The sequence below is a fragment of the Cherax quadricarinatus genome, chromosome 4 (assembly GCF_038502225.1).
Source record: "Cherax quadricarinatus isolate ZL_2023a chromosome 4, ASM3850222v1, whole genome shotgun sequence".
NCBI classification, from domain to species: Eukaryota; Metazoa; Arthropoda; class Malacostraca; order Decapoda; family Parastacidae; genus Cherax; species Cherax quadricarinatus.
The window spans coordinates 4,991,543-5,010,678 of NC_091295.1; the positions used below are offsets into that span (position 1 = coordinate 4,991,543).

A 19,136-nucleotide genomic window follows, 5' to 3' on the forward strand; every position below is an offset into this window, starting at 1 on the left:
TTCTCTCATATCTAGGCCAAAATTTACTGCTCATGGCTTATCAGAGTGAGCTGAGCTCATGACGTAGATCTACGGTTTGGACCCTCAACGTAAAGCCGTAGATCTACGGCACAGACCCTCAAAGGGTTAAGTTTGGATATATTAATTATTTAAATTTTGCCTTTTTTTTTTTTTTATGTGAGTTCAGAGCGAGACAAATTGCCATGGTCACTGAATTTAGGAAGCTTCAGTGTGTTCAGTCTGCAAGGTACAGGTCAACATGTAAAGCTGCCTGTTCTCAAACCTGTCAACACTACAGCCACACTAGCCATTACTACTAAGTACCAGGTGAGAAATCTTCAGTTGAAGTCCTTATGATAGAGACTATCTTAACTATATGTAAAACTTGTTGTATGCACTCAAATGTTCTCAAAATTTTTAGGTAAAAAATTACTGGATCAACTTACTGATAAGTAGTATTTTTGATAGGCTGAGGTCCATGCTTAGTACAATTTACAAATGTTTAAAAATCAGGATTTTCTTCAAGTCTGTTTATCAATTTACAAAAATTATTTGATACAGTTAACCATAATATTCATCTAATTGACTTTTGCAGGATCAGTGACCATACACTACATTATCAAATTCTACCTTGATAATAAATACAGTGGACCCCCGCATAACGATGGCATCGCATAGCGATTTTTCCGCATAACGATTACTTTTATCGGAAAATTTTTGCCCCGCATACCGATTAAAAACCCGCATACCGATTTTCGTCCGAGACGCGTCCAATGTGCCCTCAGCCAGCCTCACATGTGCCGCTCCGTCCCATTGTTTACCAGCCAGCCTCCGCGGTAACATCCAAGCATACACTCGGAATATTTCGTATTATTACAGTATTTTCGGTGCTGTTTCTGGAAAATAAGTGACCATGGGCCCCAAGAAAGCTTCTAGTGCCAACCCTACACCTCAAAGGGTAAGAATTACTATAGAGATGAAGAAAGAGATAATTGATAAGTATGAAAGTGGAGTGCGTATAGCCGACCTAGTCAAGCTGTACAAGAAACCCCAATCAACCATCGCTACTATTGTGGGCACCAGAAAGACAATCAAGGAAGCTGTTCTTGCCAAAGGTTCAACTGTGTTTTCGAAACAAAGATCGCAATTGATGGAAGATGTTGAGAGACTCTTATTGGTGTGGATAAATGAAAAACAGATAGCAGGAGATAGCGTCTCTCAAGCGATCATATGTGAAAAGGCTAGGAAGTTGCATGACGATTTAATTAAAAAAATGCCTGCAACTAGTGATGATGTGAGTGAATTTAAGGCCAGCAAAGGTTGGTTTGAGAGATTTAAGAAGCGTAGTGGCATCCATAGTGTGATAAGGCATGGTGAGGCTGCCAGTTCGGACCACAAAGCGGCTGAAAAATATGTGCAGGAATTCAAGGAGTACATAGAAACTGAAGGACTGAAACCTGAACAAGTGTTTAATTGTGATGAAACAGGCCTGTTCTGGAAGAAAATGCCAAGCAGGACCTACATTACTCAGGAGGAAAAGGCACTCCCAGGACATAAGCCTATGAAAGACAGGCTTACTTTGTTGATGTGTGCCAATGCTACTGGTGATTGCAAAGTGAAGCCTTTATTAGTGTATCACTCTGAAACTCCCAGAGCGTTCAGGCAAAAGAATGTCCTCAAGGATAATTTGTGTGTGCTGTGGAGGGCAAACAGTAAGGCATGGGTCACTAGGGAATTTTTCTATAACTGGTTACACCATGCATTTGCCCCCAATGTGAAAAATTACCTAACTGAAAAGAAATTAGAACTTAAGTGCCTCCTGGTGTTAGACAATGCCCCTGGTCATCCTACAGACGTGTCAGAGCGACTTTATGGGGACATGAGCTTCATTAAGGTGAAGTTTTTGCCTCCTAATACCACTCCTCTCCTGCAGCCCATGGACCAGCAGGTTATTTCCAACTTCAAGAAACTGTACACAAAAGCTCTGTTTGAAAGGTGCTTTGTAATGACCTCAGAAACTCAACTGACTCTAAGAGAGTTTTGGAGAGATCACTTTAACATCCTCAATTGTGTAAACCTTATAGGTAAGGCTTGGGAGGAAGTGACAAAGAGGACCTTGAACTCTGCTTGGAAGAAACTGTGGCCAGAATGTGTAGACAAAAGGGATTTTGAAGGGTTTGAGGCTAACCCTGAGAATCCTGTGCCAGTTGAGGAATCCATTGTGGCATTGGGAAAGTCCTTGGGGTTGGAGGTTAGTGGGGAGGATGTGGAAGAGTTGGTGGAGGAGGACAATGAAGAACTAACCACTGATGAGCTGCTAGATCAACTTCAACAGCAAGAGGCCACACCTGAGGAAATTGCTTCGGAGGAGGGGAGAGAGAAATTGAAGAAGTTGCCTACTTCAAAGATTAAGGAAATCTGTGCTAAGTGGCTTGAAGTGCAAACCTTCATGGATGAAAATCACCCTCACACAGCTATTGCAAGCCGTGCTGGTGATTATTACACTGACAATGTTGTGAAACACTTTAGGCAAGTCATAAAGGAACGAGAGGTACAGGCCACTATGGACAGATATCTTGTGCGAAAGAAGTCCAGTGACTCTGAAGCTGGTCCTAGTGGCATTAAAAGAAGAAGGGAAGTAACCCCAGAAAAGGACTTACTACCTCAAGTCCTAATGGAAGGGGATTCCCCTTCTAAACAGTAAGAAGATATTGCTCTCCCCTCCTCCCATCCCATCAATCATCACCAGATCTTCAATAAAAGTAAGTGTCATTTAATTGTGCATGCCTTTTTCAGTTTGTGTGTATTAAAATTAACATTTCATGTGGTAAAAAAAAAATTTTTTCATACTTTTGGGCGTCTTGCACGGATTAATTTTATTTCCATTATTTCTTATGGGGAAAATTGATTCGCATAACGATTATTTCGCATAACGATGAGCCCTCTTGCACGGATTAAAATCGTTAACCGGGGGTCCACTGTACTAACATGAGACTGTAAATGGCACTACAGTACCTCAGCTGTGTCATCCATAAACATTTGGAGTTCATCAAGACAGTGTCCTGGTCCACTGTTATTCTCTCTTTACACTAGTGACCTACCAAATGCATCCCATTAGCTTCAGCCAGTTCTTATTGCAGATGATAATAAGACATATGTGAGCTTGTTAGATCAAAGTGAGTGGAGACAGGGGATTTTTATGGCATGACATACAGTTGAAGTGTAAGCAAGGTGGCCCATGGCCTGGTGGCAAAATCTCTTGCTTCACACAGTGAGGGTCCGGGTTCAGTTCCCGGCAAAGGGTGGAAACATTGGGAGTGTTTCCTTACACTGGTTGTCAATGTTCACCCATCAGTAATAATGGGTACCTCAGTGTTAGTCAACTGGTGTGGGTCACAGCATGGGATAAAAGTGACCTAATTTGCCCAAAATGCTCTTCATAACAAGTGGCTTTCTATATACAGTAGTAGTATGTCATTGATGTCAGCTAGGCCTGTATATCTTGTACATGTACTTGTAGAAATAAAGATATTTATTATTATTTTTTTAACACGTCAGCTGTTTCCCACCAAGGCAGGGTGACCCAAAATGAAGGAAAAACCCCTAAAAAAGAATGGAAAAGCTTTCATTATCATTCAACACTTTCACCATCACTCATACATAATCACTGTCTTTGCAGAGGCACTAAGATATGACAGTTTAGATGTCCCTCCAAACTGCCAGTATCCCAAACCCCTCCTTTAAAGTGCAGGCATTGTACTTCCCATTTCCAGGACTCAAGTCCAGGTAACCGGTTTCTCTGAATCCCTTCACAAAATATTACCCTGCTCACGCTCCAACAGCTTGTCAGATCCCCAAAACCATTCGTCTCCATTCACTCCTATCTAACACCCTCGCGCATGCTTGCTGGAAGTCCAAGTCCCTCACCTGCAAAACTTCCTTTACCCCATCCCTCCAACCTTTTTGAGGACCACCCCTACCTCACCTTCCTTTCTTATTATTATTTATTAATAGATTTGGGGAAAACTGGTAAACTTACTTGAGTCGTGCAGGTGGGAAGTAAAGTGCATGCACTTTAGTTTTTCATCTTATTCTCAGTCAATAGGATCCTCAGGTTGTCCTTGGAGTTTACTAACATTTAACTGCTCAAAGACTGGGTCATATTTATCAGATGGAGGATTGAGCCTCCATCAGTCCTTATATTGAAATACTCACACACACACACACACACTAACCACTTCACATATGTAAATATAAATAATTCAGATCGGTCTGCTTAATGATAGATAAATTTTGATGAGTTGCCATGTGCAGTACAGGAGGGCTCCACTTTAGAGTGCTTTACTTTACGGTGTTTCACTTATGCAGTGGTTTTAATTATAACCATTCTTCATTTATTCAGACTTCCTACAATAAATATATTCACCACTCACTCAAAACTAAGGACGAAAACATTTTAAAGTTAGTAATGTGTGTACTGTACATGCATTTTTTAGACCTAGCTTTATTGCTCACTTAAAATATGATGGTGTTAACATATTATCAGGCTTTTATTTGCATTTGAAAGTGAAAAAAAGGCTATGTTTTGCTTTATAGCGATTTTCATTTTACAGCAGAAGCCCAGAACCTAACCTGCTGTATAAGCGGGGCCCATAACCTAACCTGCTGTATAAGCGGGGCCCAGAACCTAACCTGCTGTATAAGCGGGGCCCAGAACCTAATCTGCTGTATAAGCAGGGCCCAGAACCTAACCTGCTGTATAAGTGGGGCCCAGAACCTAACCTGCTGTATAAGTGGGGCCCAGAACCTAACCTGCTGTATAAGTGGGGCCCAGAACCTAACCTGCTGTATAAGTGGGGCCCAGAACCTAACCTGCTGTATAAGCAGGGCCCAGAACCTAACCTGCTGTATAAGTGGGGCCCAGAACCTAACCTGCTGTATAAGTGGGGCCCAGAACCTAACCTGCTGTATAAGTGGGGCCCAGAACCTAACCTGCTGTATAAGCAGGGCCCAGAACCTAACCTGCTGTATAAGTGGGGCCCAGAACCTAACCTGCTGTATAAGTGGGGCCCAGAACCTAACCTGCTGTATAAGCAGGGCCCAGAACCTAACCTGCTGTATAAGTGGGGTCCAGAACCTAACCTGCTGTATAAGTGGGGCCCAGAACCTAACCTGCTGTATAAGTGGGGCCCAGAACCTAACCTGCTGTATAAGCGGGGCCCAGAACCTAGCCTGCTGTATAAGCGGGGCCCAGAACCTAACCTGCTGTATAAGTGGGGCCCAGAACCTAACCTGCTGTATAAGTGGGGCCCAGAACCTAACCTGCTGTATAAATGGGGCCCAGAACCTAACCTGCTGTATAAGCAGGGCCCAGAACCTAACCTGCTGTATAAGTGGGGCCCAGAACCTAACCTGCTGTATAAGTGGGGCCCAGAACCTAACCTGCTGTATAAGCAGGGCCCAGAACCTAACCTGCTGTATAAGTGGGGCCCAGAACCTAACCTGCTGTATAAGTGGGGCCCAGAACCTAACCTGCTGTATAAGTGGGGCCCAGAACCTAACCTGCTGTATAAGTGGGGCCCAGAACCTAACCTGCTGTATAAGTGGGGCCCAGAACCTAACCTGCTGTATAAGTGGGGCCCAGAACCTAACCTGCTGTATAAGTGGGGCCCAGAACCTAACCTGCTGTATAAGCGGGGCCCAGAACCTAACCTACTGTATAAGTGGGGCCCAGAACCTAACCTGCTGTATAAGCGGGGCCCAGAACCTAACCTGCTGTATAAGCGGGGCCCAGAACCTAACCTGCTGTATAAGTGGGGCCCAGAACCTAACCTGCTGTATAAGCGGGGCCCAGAACCTAACCTGCTGTATAAGCGGGGCCCAGAACCTAACCTGCTGTATAGCGGGCCCCAGAACCTAACCTGCTGTATAAGCGGGGCCCAGAACCTAACCTGCTGTATAAGCTGGGCCCAGTACCTAACCTGCTGTATAAGCGGGGCCCAGAACCTAACCTGCTGTATAAGCGGGGCCCATAACCTAACCTGCTGTATAAGTGGGGCCCAGAACCTAACCTGCTGTACAAGTGGGGCCCAGAACCTAACCTGCTCTATAAGCAGGGCCCAGAACCTAACCTGCTGTGTAAGTGGGGCCCAGAACCTAACCTGCTGTATAAGCAGGGCCCAGAACTTAACCTGCTGTATAAGCGGGGCCCAGAACCTAACCTGCAGTATAAGTGGGGCCCAGAACCTAACCTGCTGTATAAGTGGGGCCCAGAACCTAACCTGCTGTATAAGCAGGGCCCAGAACCTAACCTGCTGTATAAGCAGGGCCCAGAACCTAACCTGCTGTATAAGCGGGGCCCAGAACCTAACCTGCTGTATAAGCGGGGTCCAGGACCTAACCTGCTGTATAAGCGGGGCCCATAACCTAACCTGCTGTATAAGCGGGGCCCAGAACCTAACCTGCTGTATAAGCAGGGGCCTCCTGTATATGGATTAATTATTACATCTTGCATGTTTCTGACATGGCTGTATAAGAAAAATTTTCAGGGGTTGAAGTAGGTACAGTTGTCATTGATCATTTTTTTTATTCAAGATGGTTCAGTTGAAGCATTCTTGCAAGATGAGTATTTGGATTAGCACAAAAATTTATATTTCATCCCAGCAAACACAGTAGGATGTAGGAGTGAGAGGGAGGTATTATTATTTTCTTTAATATGTTGGCTTTTTCTCACTAAGGTAGAGTGATTCAAAGAATGAAATATATTCATTGTTTCTAATTCAGTAGATGTTTTTCCAGAAGTATCCAGACATTACAGTTCAGATGACCCTCTACACTGCATCATTCCCATTTATCCTTCAGAGTGCAGGCACTGTACTTCTCACCTTCACCCTTCCTTCAGAGTGCAGGCACTGTACTTCTCACCTTCACCCTTCCTTCAGAGTGCAGGCACTGTACTTCCTACCTTCACCCTTCCTTCAGAGTTCAGGCACTGTACTTCCTACCTTCACCCTTCCTTCAGAGTTCAGGCACTGTACTTTCCACCTTCACCCTTCCTTCAGAGTGCAGGCACTGTACTTTCCACCTTCACCCTTCCTTCAGAGTGCAGGCACTGTACTTCCCACCTTCACCCATCCTTCAGAGTGCAGGCACTGTACTTCCCACCATCACCCATCCTTCAGAGTGCAGGCACTGCACTTTCCACCTTCACCCATCCTTCAGAGTGCAGGCACTGTACTTCTCACCTCCACCCTTCAGAGTGCAGGCACTGTACTTCCCACCTTCACCCTTCCTTCAGAGTGCAGGCACTGTACTTCCCACCTCCAACCTTCCTTCAGAGTGCAGGCACTGTACTTCCCAAGTTTGCCCTTCCATCAGAGTGCAGGCACTGTACTTCCCACCTCCAACCTTCTTTCAGAGTGCAGGCACTGTACTTTCCACCTTCACCTTTCCTTCAGAGTGCAGGCACTGTACTTCCTACCTCCACCCTTCCTTCAGATTGCAGGCACTGTACTTCCCACCTCCAACCTTCTTTCAGAGTGCAGGCACTGTACTTCCCACCTTCACCCTTCCTTCAGAGTGCAGGCACTGTACTTCTCACCTTCACCTCTCTTTCAGAGTGCAGGCATTGTACTTTCCACCTTCACCTCTCTTTCAGAGTGCAGGCACTGTACTTCTCACCTTCACCTCTCTTTCAGAGTGCAGGCACTGTACTTTCCACCTTCACCCATCCTTCAGAATGTAGGCACTGTACTTCCCACCTTCACCTCTCCTTCAGAGTGCAGGCACTGTACTTCCCACCTTCACCTCTCCTTCAGAGTGCAGGCACTGTACTTCCCACCTTCACCTCTCCTTCAGAGTGCAGGCACTGTACTTCCCACCTTCACCTCTCCTTCAGAGTGCAGGCACTGTACTTCCCACCTTCACCTCTCTTTCAGAGTGCAGGCACTGTTCTGCCCACCTCCATGGACAAAAATAAAAAATAAATAAAAAGACAGACATAGCTTACATGTGGAATTGTTACCTTCTCAGGGTCCATCTCTCAACCAGCTTGGAGTGGTGATTCACACAGACATGTCACCTCTGGACTTCTGTGGTAGTCGCTGTCAAGTTGTTGGCCACGTTGCAATAGCAGAAAATGTTCTCGGTCTGCTCTCACATTTCATTCAAACACCAGCTGATTCTGTAAGTTACAATATATTGAAATATTAGCCCATTGTTTTCAGACATATATATGAAGAGTAAATAAGTGAATTGGTGTGACATTGTGTTTATGGTTACATGGATGTGATTACCTATTATAGCTACAGGAGCAGACTTGAACTCATGGGGTCCAGTCATCGGGGTTTAGTTCATTGTTAAAACATTCATACCTTCCACTTGTAGTACTTTCTACCCCCACCTAGAAACTTTTCCTTTGATCTACACTTTGTGAAAAATAACTATGTATGTGTTCTTTCAGCCATTCTCCCTTAGTTTGTAGTTAGGGCAGCTTAGTTTGTTGTTTTAGTGTCTTAATTTGTTTTTATTGCATCTTGTACTAGTTGATGGTGTTAGGAAGTCCTTGTTACTTGTTTTGTGTATCTATATTATATCTTTTAAACATTTTAAATGTGGTTATCATATCTCCTCTTTCCCTACTGTCAGCCTAAGATGGCTTAGCCATTGCTTTTAGCTTTTCAGTGGGCCATTTTTTAGCTTGCCAATGGAATTTTTTTTCTAGTTTGATAATTTTTTAGTATACTGTCAATATCATACTGCTGCTGTATACATCTAAATGCTATTTTAAAGTTGGACAATACATCATCAAAACTCCTTACAGCTTTATTTGTTATTTTCTTTTTACATTCTTTGTTATTCGTGACTTCAAGGTTCCTTTCTTAGTATGATGTCTTGATTGTTTTGTTATAGTTAGTATTGTGTTCATGTCCTACTTCCACTTTCACCCTTTACTATAAAATAACATTTACATTAAATTCCACTATCAGTGTTTCACTCTGTTTGCTCAGTCTGTCTAGGTTTTCCTGTAAGGAAACTCAATAGTTTGTGTTGCTTGCACAGGAATTTTGCATCATCTGCAAACATATTTATGTTAATGGTATGCAGTACTGATAATTTGACCATTAATATAATGATAATTATCTGACCTAGCAACACCATGGAATCTTTGTACAGAGGATATCTTCTGCTACCTTGTTGCTCACCTCTGGGCATGACCTACTGCTGCTTGTGGGCCTCACCCACCTGTAACAATACCTTCCATTGCTTCACCTCTCTTATGGCTCCAGTAATAAGTATCTATCCTCCTGCCTCTACTTCAGATTAATCATGACTAAGGGACTAAACATCATATATGAGGCTGAGGGATTAATTACCTCATTTTTTCACTCTCCAGAATAGTATGGTTGGCAAAATATCTTCATAATAAAGATAGCCAAGTGTTGCATGTCTTGGTCATCGTCTGCTGCTACAATGCTTATTTGTGACTGTGCTTACCTGTTTGTTGTTTCAGAGGCCAAGTCTCAGCTCCTGGCCCCGCTTCTTAACTTGTGAAGAAAAGATACATGTTACATAACAAGCTATAATCGAGACAACATTCCATTTGTGTCGAGTTTTATCAAGTCAGAATTTGTACTCAGAGTAAAACTTTTTCCAAGCAATAAGGAATTTGGATCTTGCTTCTTGCTACTTACTGGGTTTACCCCCTCCTAGTCACATGGGCCTTATCATACTTTGTTTTTAAAATTATGTATGGAACTTGCCTGTGACTAAAGAAATGCTAGTATCCAGTTTCTTGACATGCTTTATCAGGTGTGGGGGTTCCAGGCTGGTGCTGTGTATTTGATGCTTCTCTCTTATGTTTTTTTTTTTTTTTTTTATATACATGTATTTATTTTTTTAACACGTCAGCCATCTCCCATCAAGGCAGGGTGGCCTTAAATAGAAACACTTTCATCATGATTCAACACTCACCATCATTCACACATAATCACTGTTTTTGCAGAGGCACTCAGATATGGCAGTTTAGATGTCACTCCAAACAGCAAATATCCCGAACAACTCTTTTAACCCGTAAATGGTCCAAACATGTATAGTATATGTTAGTACCACTAGTGCTTCGAATGTAGATCAATGTTTTATTTTTCCTGCCTCCAAATTTGGCACAATTGGCCTGAGATGCCTTGTCAGCATAGAATGGGTCATAACACTCGGTGTGTGCAGTATTAAAAAAATCTGGGACCACTTAGTACCTTGTGGGAGCACTAGTTCAACTGAGTGCCAGCTAGAGCAAACAGCGTGGCAAACACCAGGGATTCACTGATTTTTTTTTTTTTCAACAAGTCGGCCGTCTCCCACCGAGGCAGGGTGACCCAAAAAAGAAAGAAAATCCCCAAAAAGAAAATACTTTCATCATCATTCAACACTTTCACCACACTCACACATTATCACTGCTTTTGCAGAGGTGCCCAGAATACAACAGCTTAGAAGCATATACGTATAAAGATACACAACATATCCCTCCAAACTGCCAATATCCCAAACCACTCCTTTAAAGTGCAGGCATTGTACTTCCCATTTCCAGGACTCAAGTCCGACTATATGAAAATAACTGATATCAAGTGTTATTAAAATCATTTAAATCAGTCAAGGAGCTTAATTTATCAACTAAATCTATGTTGTTTTTAACATTAAAGTTAGAAATTTTACCAACAATAGCACTCAAAATGTCAACAAGCCATTTGGATAATTTATATAAAACTGGGATGTGATGGTGAGGTGTGGTCTAGACCCTTTATATGCCTGCCTTTGATGCATGAGTTTGGGAGTGTGTGTAAAGGTAGAAAGTTGGAAGTTAACATAGAAAAGAGTAAGGTGATGAGGGTATCAAATGATTTAGATAGAGAAAAATTGGATATCAAATTGGGGAGGAGGAGTATGGAAGAGGTGAATGTTTTCAGATGCTTGGGAGTTGACGTGTTGGCGGATGGATTTACGAAGGATGAGGTTAATCATAGAATTGATGAGGGAAAAAAGATGAGTGGTGCATTGAGGTATATGTGGAGACAAAAATTGTTATCTATGGAGGCAAAGAAGGGAATGTATGAAAGTACATGTATAGTAGTACCAACACTCTTATATGGGTGTGAAGCTTGGGTTGTGAATGCAACAGCGAGGAGGCGGCTGGAGGCAGTGGAGATGTCCTGTCTAAGGGCAGTGTGTGTGGTGTAAATATGCAGAAAATTCGGAGTGTTGAAATTAGGAGAAGGTGTGGAGTTAATAAAAGTATTAGTCAGAGGGCTGAAGAGGGGTTGTTGAGGTGGTTTGGTCATTCAGAGAGAATGGATCAAAGTAGAATGTCATGGAGAGCATTTAAATCTGTAGGGGAAGGAAGGCGGGGTAGGGGTCGTCCTCGAGAAGGTTGGAAGGAAGGGGTAAGGGAGGTTTTGTGGGCGAGGGGCTTGGACTTCCAGCAGGCATGCATGAGCGTGTTCGATAGGAGTGAATGGAGACAAATGGTTTTTGGGACCTGACGATCTGTTGGAGTGTGAGCAGGGTAATATTTAGTGAAGGGATTCAGGGAAACTGGTTATTTTTATATAGCCAGACTTGAGTCCTGGAAATGGGAAGTTCAATGCCTGCACTCTAGAGGAGGGGTTCAGGATATTGGCAGTTTGGAGGGATATGTTGTGTATCTTTATATATACGTATATGCTTTTAAACTGTTGTTTTCTGAGTACCTCTGCAAAAACAGTGATTATGTGTGAGTGAGGTGAAATTGTTGAATGATGATGAAATTATTTTCTTTTTGGGGATTTTCTTTCTTTTTGGGTCACCCTGCCTCGGTGGGAGACGGCCGACTTGTTGAAAAAAAAAAATACATACACACACACACATACACATAAACACACATACAAACATACATACATATACGTATATAATTGCTTGTCCATTTCTGCATAGTAGTTCGTCACTTTCATATGTGTGATTCTCTATTGACAATATTTGTTAATGGTGACTTCTGGGTATGTACCTTTGACTGATGCCCTTAGTGTTTTGTTTGTGTTATGATAATAAATAATAAGATTTATGTTCTTAATTGGCATTCATTGCATATAAACAAAAATGTGTTTTTCATCCTTCAAAACAATTTATTCTTTCACATATTTTGAAAAGTGTAAAAATTGTAATTGTAGTGCACAGTGATCTTAAATCCCATGGTTAGTTACACCTCTATATCATCTCATTAAAAGGTCTCTCATTTATTGATGGGTGTTTGAAGTATGTTGTAAACTTCATAAATAAAGTTGCTTACTGTAAAGATACTGTATGTATATCAATGTGAAAAGTACTTTAAAATTAACATTCTCTACTTTTATCTGCAGCAACATTCAGTGTCTTCTACACCAGCGCCACAACAGCCAGTGTTAGATGCGTCTTCACAGCCTACCACACAACCGACTCATAACCAGCTGACAACACCACAACCACCACCGCCGCCACCGCTGCCGCCACTGCCAACTCAGTCACACTCACAACACACAACAGTTACAAAACCACTTCATCACAGTGGTTCAGACCCAAACACCCAAGCAGTGACTGAAGGTGATGATGTGGAGGAAGAGAGAGGTAAGCCCATTTACCATTCTCTCATTTTGCATTAATTCACAACACAAACTTATATTTATGCTGCAGGTTTTTCAATGTGCATTTTATGGTGAACTCAGAATGTCCAGAATTCCACACACATTATGAATGGTTTATCGCATGAGACTTGTCCTTCAGCTGGCACAGTACTTACTATATCCACCTGCATTTTTCTGCTTGTGTATGTTTGGGGAATAATTTCTCCCTTTTTGAAAAATGTAGTAATGGAAAAATTAAAGATAATTAAAAAATAAATGCATAACCAAAAGGCATAGAGTAGGACCTCAGTTTATGGCACTTCTCTTCTCGGCACTTTATGAAAAATGTAGTAATGGAAAAATTAAAGATAATTAAAAAATAAATGGGAATAAATGCATAACCAAAAGGCATAGAGTAGGACCTCAGTTTACGGCACTTCTCTTCTCGGCACTTTACTTCTCATCACTTTGCTAATACAGCCATTGCAAATTATATTTATTTTATTATCACACTGGCCGATTCCCACCAAGGCAGGGTGGCCCGAAAAAGAAAAACTTTCACCATCATTCACTCCATCACTGTCTTGCCAGAAGGGTGCTTTACACTACAGTTTTTAAACTGCAACATTAACATCCCTCCTTCAGAGTGCAGGCACTGTACTTCCCATCTCCAGGACTCAAGTCCGGCCTGCCGGTTTCCCTGAACCCCTTCATAAATGTTACTTTGCTCACACTCCAACAGCACATCAAGTATTAAAAACCATTCGTCTCCATTCACTCCTATCAAACACGCTCACGCACGCCTGCTGGAAGTCCAAGCCCCTCGCACACAAAACCTCCTTTACCCCCTCCCTCCAACCTTTCCTAGGCCGACCCCTACCCCGCCTTCCTTCTACTACAGACTGATACACTCTTGAAGTCATTCTGTTTCGCTCCATTCTCTCTACATGTCCGAACCACCTCAACAACCCTTCCTCAGCCCTCTGGACAACAGTTTTGGTAATCCCGCCCCTCCTCCTAACTTCCAAACTACGAATTCTCTGCATTATATTCACACCACACATTGCCCTCAGACATGACATCTCCACTGCCTCCAGCCTTCTCCTCGCTGCAACATTCATCACCCATGCTTCACACCCATATAAGAGTGTTGGTAAAACTATACTCTCATACATTCCCCTCTTTGCCTCCAAGGACAAAGTTCTTTGTCTCCACAGACTCCTAAGTGCACCACTCACCCTTTTCCCCTCATCAATTCTATGATTCACCTCATCCTTCATAGACCCATCCGCTGACACGTCCACTCCCAAATATCTGAATACATTCACCTCCTCCATACTCTCTCCCTCCAATCTGATATCCAATCTTTCATCACCTAATCTTTTTGTTATCCTCATAACCTTACTCTTTCCTGTATTCACTTTTAATTTTCTTCTTTTGCACACCCTACCAAATTCATCCACCAGTCTCTGCAACTTCTCTTCAGAATCTCCCAAGAGCACAGTGTCATCAGCAAAGAGCAACTGTGACAACTCCCACTTTATGTGTGATTCCTTATCTTTTAACTCCACGCCTCTTGTCAAGACCCTCGCATTTACTTCTCTTACAACCCCATCTATAAATATATTAAACAACCACGGTGACATCACACATCCCTGTCTAAGGCCTACTTTTACTGGGAAATAATTTCCCTCTTTCCTATGTACTCTAACTTGAGCCTCACTATCCTCGTAAAAACTCTTCACTGCTTTCAGTAACCTACCTCCTACACCATACACCTGCAACATCTGCCACATTGCCCCCCTATCCACCCTGTCATACGCCTTTTCCAAATCCATAAATGCCACAAAGACCTCTTTAGCTTTATCTAAATACTGTTCACTTATATGTTTCACTGTAAACACCTGGTCCACACACCCCCTACCTTTCCTAAAGCCTCCTTGTTCATCTGCTATCCTATTCTCCGTCTTACTTTTAATTCTTTCAATAATAACTCTACCATTCACTTTACCAGGTATACTCAAGAGACTTCTTTCTTCTTTCAACACACCGGCCGTATCCCACCGAGGCGGGGTGGCCCAAAAGGAAAAACGAAAGTTTCTCCTTTTACATTTAGTAATATATACAGGAGAAGAGGTTACTAGCCCCTTGCTCCCGGCATTTTAGTCGCCTCTTACAACACGCATGGCTTACGGAGGAAGAATTCTATTCCACTTCCCCATGGAGATAAGAGGAAATAAACAAGAATAAGAACTAGAAAGAAAATAGAAGAAAACCCAAAGGGGTGTGTATATATGTGCTTGTACATGTATGTGTAGTGTGACCTAAGTGTAAGTAGAAGTAGCAAGACGTACCTGAAATCTTGCATGTTCATGAGACAGAAAAAAGGACACCAGCAATCCTACCATCATGTAAAACAATTACAGGCTTTCGTTTTACACTCACTTGGCAGGACGGTAGTACCTCCCTGGGCGGTTGCTGTCTACCAACCTACTACCTATAACTCAAGAGACTTATCCCCCTATAATTTTTGCACTCTCTTTTGTCCCCTTTGCCTTTATACAAAGGAACTATGCATGCTCTCTGCCAATCCCTAGGTACCTTACCCTCTTCCATACATTTATTAAATAATTGCACCAACCACTCCAAAACTATATCCCCACCTGCTTTTAACATTTCTATCTTCATCCCATCAATCCCGGCTGCCTTACCCCCTTTCATTTTACCTACTGCCTCACGAACTTCCCCCACACTCACAACTGGCTCTTCCTCACTCCTGCAAATTAGTGTACCCCAAAATTTGTTTATACAGCTCCTGATTTGTTATCACAGTCTGAGCTCCTGGCTGGGCATTTGTATGTCATTTTCTTTCTCTCAGTTTGTTTACATCCTCCGTGAGCTCTGCATCTCCCAATTATGTATGGAATCTTGCCAAAGTTTCAAGTGTTTTAACCCTTTCAGGGTCCGTGCCATAGTTCTATGGCTTTGAGTTGTGGGTCCGAACCGTAGAACTATGCTAAAATTCTTTTTTTTTTTTTTTTTTTTTTTTTTTCAACAAGTCGGCCGTCTCCCACCGAGGCAGGGTGACCCAAAAAAGAAAGAAAATCCCCAAAAAGAAAATACTTTCATCATCATTCAACACTTTCACCACACTCGCACATTATCACTGTTTTTGCAGAGGTGCTCAGAATACAACAGTCTAGAAGCATAAACATATAAAGATACACAACATATCCCTCCAAACTGCCAATATCCCAAACCCCTCCTTTAAAGTGCAGGCATTGTACTTCCCATTTCCAGGACTCAAGTCCGACTATATGAAAATAACCGGTTTCCCTGAATCCCTTCACTAAATATTACCCTGCTCACACTCCAACAGATCGTCAGGTCCCAAGTACCATTCGTCTCCATTCACTCCTATCTAACACGCTCACGCACGCTTGCTGGAAGTCATATACAAAACTTACTGAGGCGGCGCTCCCACAATGCCATGCGGGCGCCTAGAGTTTTTGTTTACAGCGGACATACACACCACGCAGACCCATTCTCTTAGATGTAGGCCTACCAGCCTTCTTGTGCTAAATTTGAGGCTGCTAGAATTTTAGCTTGACTTCCAGCAAGCTAAAATTCTAGCAGCCTCAAATTTAGCACAAGAAGGCTGGTAGGCCTACATCTAAGAGAATGGGTCTGCGTGGTGTGTATGTCCGCTGTAAACAAAAACTCTAGGCGCCCGCATGGCATTGTGGGAGCGCCGCCTCGGTAAGTTTTGTATACCATGCCTCACAGCAAGGCAGCTCTCACTCTGAGGCGAATTGGGACTCTCCTCTTCCTAACTGATAGTTCTGACTCTGAAGGAAGTGCAAATGAAGAGGAATTCTATGGTTTTGATCGATTAGTGACTGAAAGCAATGACCAGGATATTGAAAATAGTGCAGAAAATCCTGATGATCCTCACCCTTCTACCTCTGGTGTGGGCACGTCTCAGTCATGTTCAGTTGTACCTTGTCACAAGAGAAAACTAATATTTTCACGTGGCCAGGCCTTAGACTTAAGTAATGGTGATGATAGTGATGTGGACTTTGATTTTATTGCTCTTGATGACCATTCGAGTAGTGATAGTGATGAGTCATATTCACCAGTTAAGCGTCAGTATATTCTCTGCCACATGCGCTCGGGTAGTGTTCCACATGTAGTGCCAAGGGGTTGGAGTACATCCCGGAGTGCATCCTGGAGTACATCCCGTGGCCCTACACCAGGAATAGACAGTGAAAGTGAGGATGATGTGGCTACACTTGGCATGGAACACACCACAGGCATCAGTAGGTGGTGGTAATGGTGGTGGTGGTGGTAGTGCCACAGCCACACATGACTCGCCAGCCCAGGCAGGGACCCGCACCGCTGACTCATCAGATCCAGGACAAAGCGGAGCGTCATCCACCACCACACCACAACCGCAACTACATCCACAACCAGCTTATGATGTCCAGTATCCACCAGCAATCCAAATCTGGGATTGGCAGCAAAATCCCAATTTTGTTCCCAATTCCCATCAGTTTGATGACTCTCAAAATGGAATCCTACCAACTTTGTTCCTTTGGAGACACTGCAAATGAACTGGAATTCTTTGAACTATTCTTTGACCAGCCCTTGATGGAAATTATTATCAGGGAAAGTAACAAATATTTTGAGTACACCATTTATTTATTTATTTATTTATGTCTTTGCAAATAGTACATTGAGTGGTTTTTGCAGGTCTTTCGATTTAAATTTGGCTATGATATATTCTCCATGTTCATCCCTTGGGCAAGATTTATTGATACATTCGAGTTGATTTGAGTAGTATATAACTGTTCCTCGACCTTGCTGGTCTGTTCTACAGTTGTGTATGGCCATGTAGCCAGGAATGGTATAGAAATCTGTAATATCAGGCTTAAGCCAGGTTTTTGTGAGTGTGATGATTGATATATTGGAATGAAGGGAACTGAGTAATGCTGTGAGGTCATCATAATGTTTGCTCAAGGATCTGATATTGTAGTTAAAGATGGTTATGTTATTGTTTGCACTGAGTAATGTTTTTGCTTGGTCTGCTGTGTAGTAATTACAGTTGCTGTTTGATTTGTGAAATTCATTTAGTAAAAAGTTTACATCAGGGTCTATGCCTGTAATCATAAGATGAGAGTACTTTTACAAACTAGATTTTCTGAGTAAAATAATGTAAGAGTTGTATTGAATCTACTACTAGACTTAGGAATAATACTATGTAATTATTCTAAAACTTTTAAAAATATAAAAGAACTATGGATTATTATGGCAAATACGATCATATCACCACAGTCAAGACTACACCGGTGGAAAGAGACAGCTGTGGCTGAAATGTATTTGCCTTTTGCGACATTGATGCTTATGCCTCATGTCTATAAGCGTAATATAAAAACATACTGGTCCACATTATGCAGATTTATTTGGTTATTACACTACTGAAAAATTGCAGCATAATTTTTTACAAGACTTCATAAAATTAACTGAACACGGTTCGGTTTGCGGGAGGGGAAAAAAATTGGAGCATCACTCACAGGATATTTCCCTAGCTCAGGCAGCTGCCTGGCTGTGGGTGAGACTCACTGTCTCTGCGGGGCTGCACGGGGCTTCAAGGCAGCAAAGGATCATTTCACGTTGCTCCTTTGTGGTAATGCATCAGGTGATTTCAAGTGTAAACCCATGGTTATTTACAGCTCTAAGAATCCTCATGCTTTGAAAGGTGTGGATAAAAACACCTTAACAGTAATTTGGAGGTCAAACCAGTCAACGTGGATGACAAAGGAAATATTTATTGACTGGTTTAAGCATCACTTTATTCCTGAAGTCAAGTGTTACTTGCTTAGCAAGAAACTTGCTGTGCAAGGTTCTTGATAATTCCCATACTTGATAATTACCGTACTCATCCAGAAGCCTTGCTGGATGTGACCCCACGTATAAAAGTTGTAATACATCTTTAGTACAACTACATACAAATACATCTTTAGTATAACCACTGGATTGGAGAGTTATTAAGTCATTCATATGTAACTACACAAGAAAAGTTTTACAAAAAAACTAGTTGCATCAGTGGACTCTGACTCCAACTTGGTAGTACGTAGCTTCTGGAATAATGTATAATGTACTGCAGGGTAAAAGAAGCCAGACATCCATTACAGAATTTATGCACACTCCAATACAACCATCGACTTTAGTACCAGAACCTCAACCATCCACTTCTGCTGGCAACCAACAATAATCCACCTCAGCCTAGCAGGGCCACACCATGCATCTCCACTCTCTTCACAATCACTGACATACACCAGCAACCACAATTTAAGGTAAATAGTATTATTTCTATTGCATTTGTAATCTTAACCCTTAAATGGTCCAAACGTATATATATGTTCTCTTGTAGCGCCCCAAACGTATATATACGTTTTATTTTTCATTCATTCAAAATTGGCGCGATAGACCTGAGTCGCCTAGACATGAGAG

At 42.4% G+C, this 19,136-nt stretch overlaps 1 protein-coding gene across 1 annotated transcript in view; it reads left to right on the forward strand.

Moving 5' to 3' along the window:
• Positions 1 to 19,136, forward strand: part of Vps13B (vacuolar protein sorting 13B) — a 394,231-nt gene that overhangs the window by 172,181 nt on the left and 202,914 nt on the right. The window contains exons 18-20 of the mRNA XM_070098172.1: positions 188 to 327; positions 8,032 to 8,184; positions 12,384 to 12,627. Coding sequence (XP_069954273.1) covers positions 188 to 327; positions 8,032 to 8,184; positions 12,384 to 12,627 — 537 coding nt within the window. The remainder of the gene's footprint in view (positions 1 to 187; positions 328 to 8,031; positions 8,185 to 12,383; positions 12,628 to 19,136) is intronic.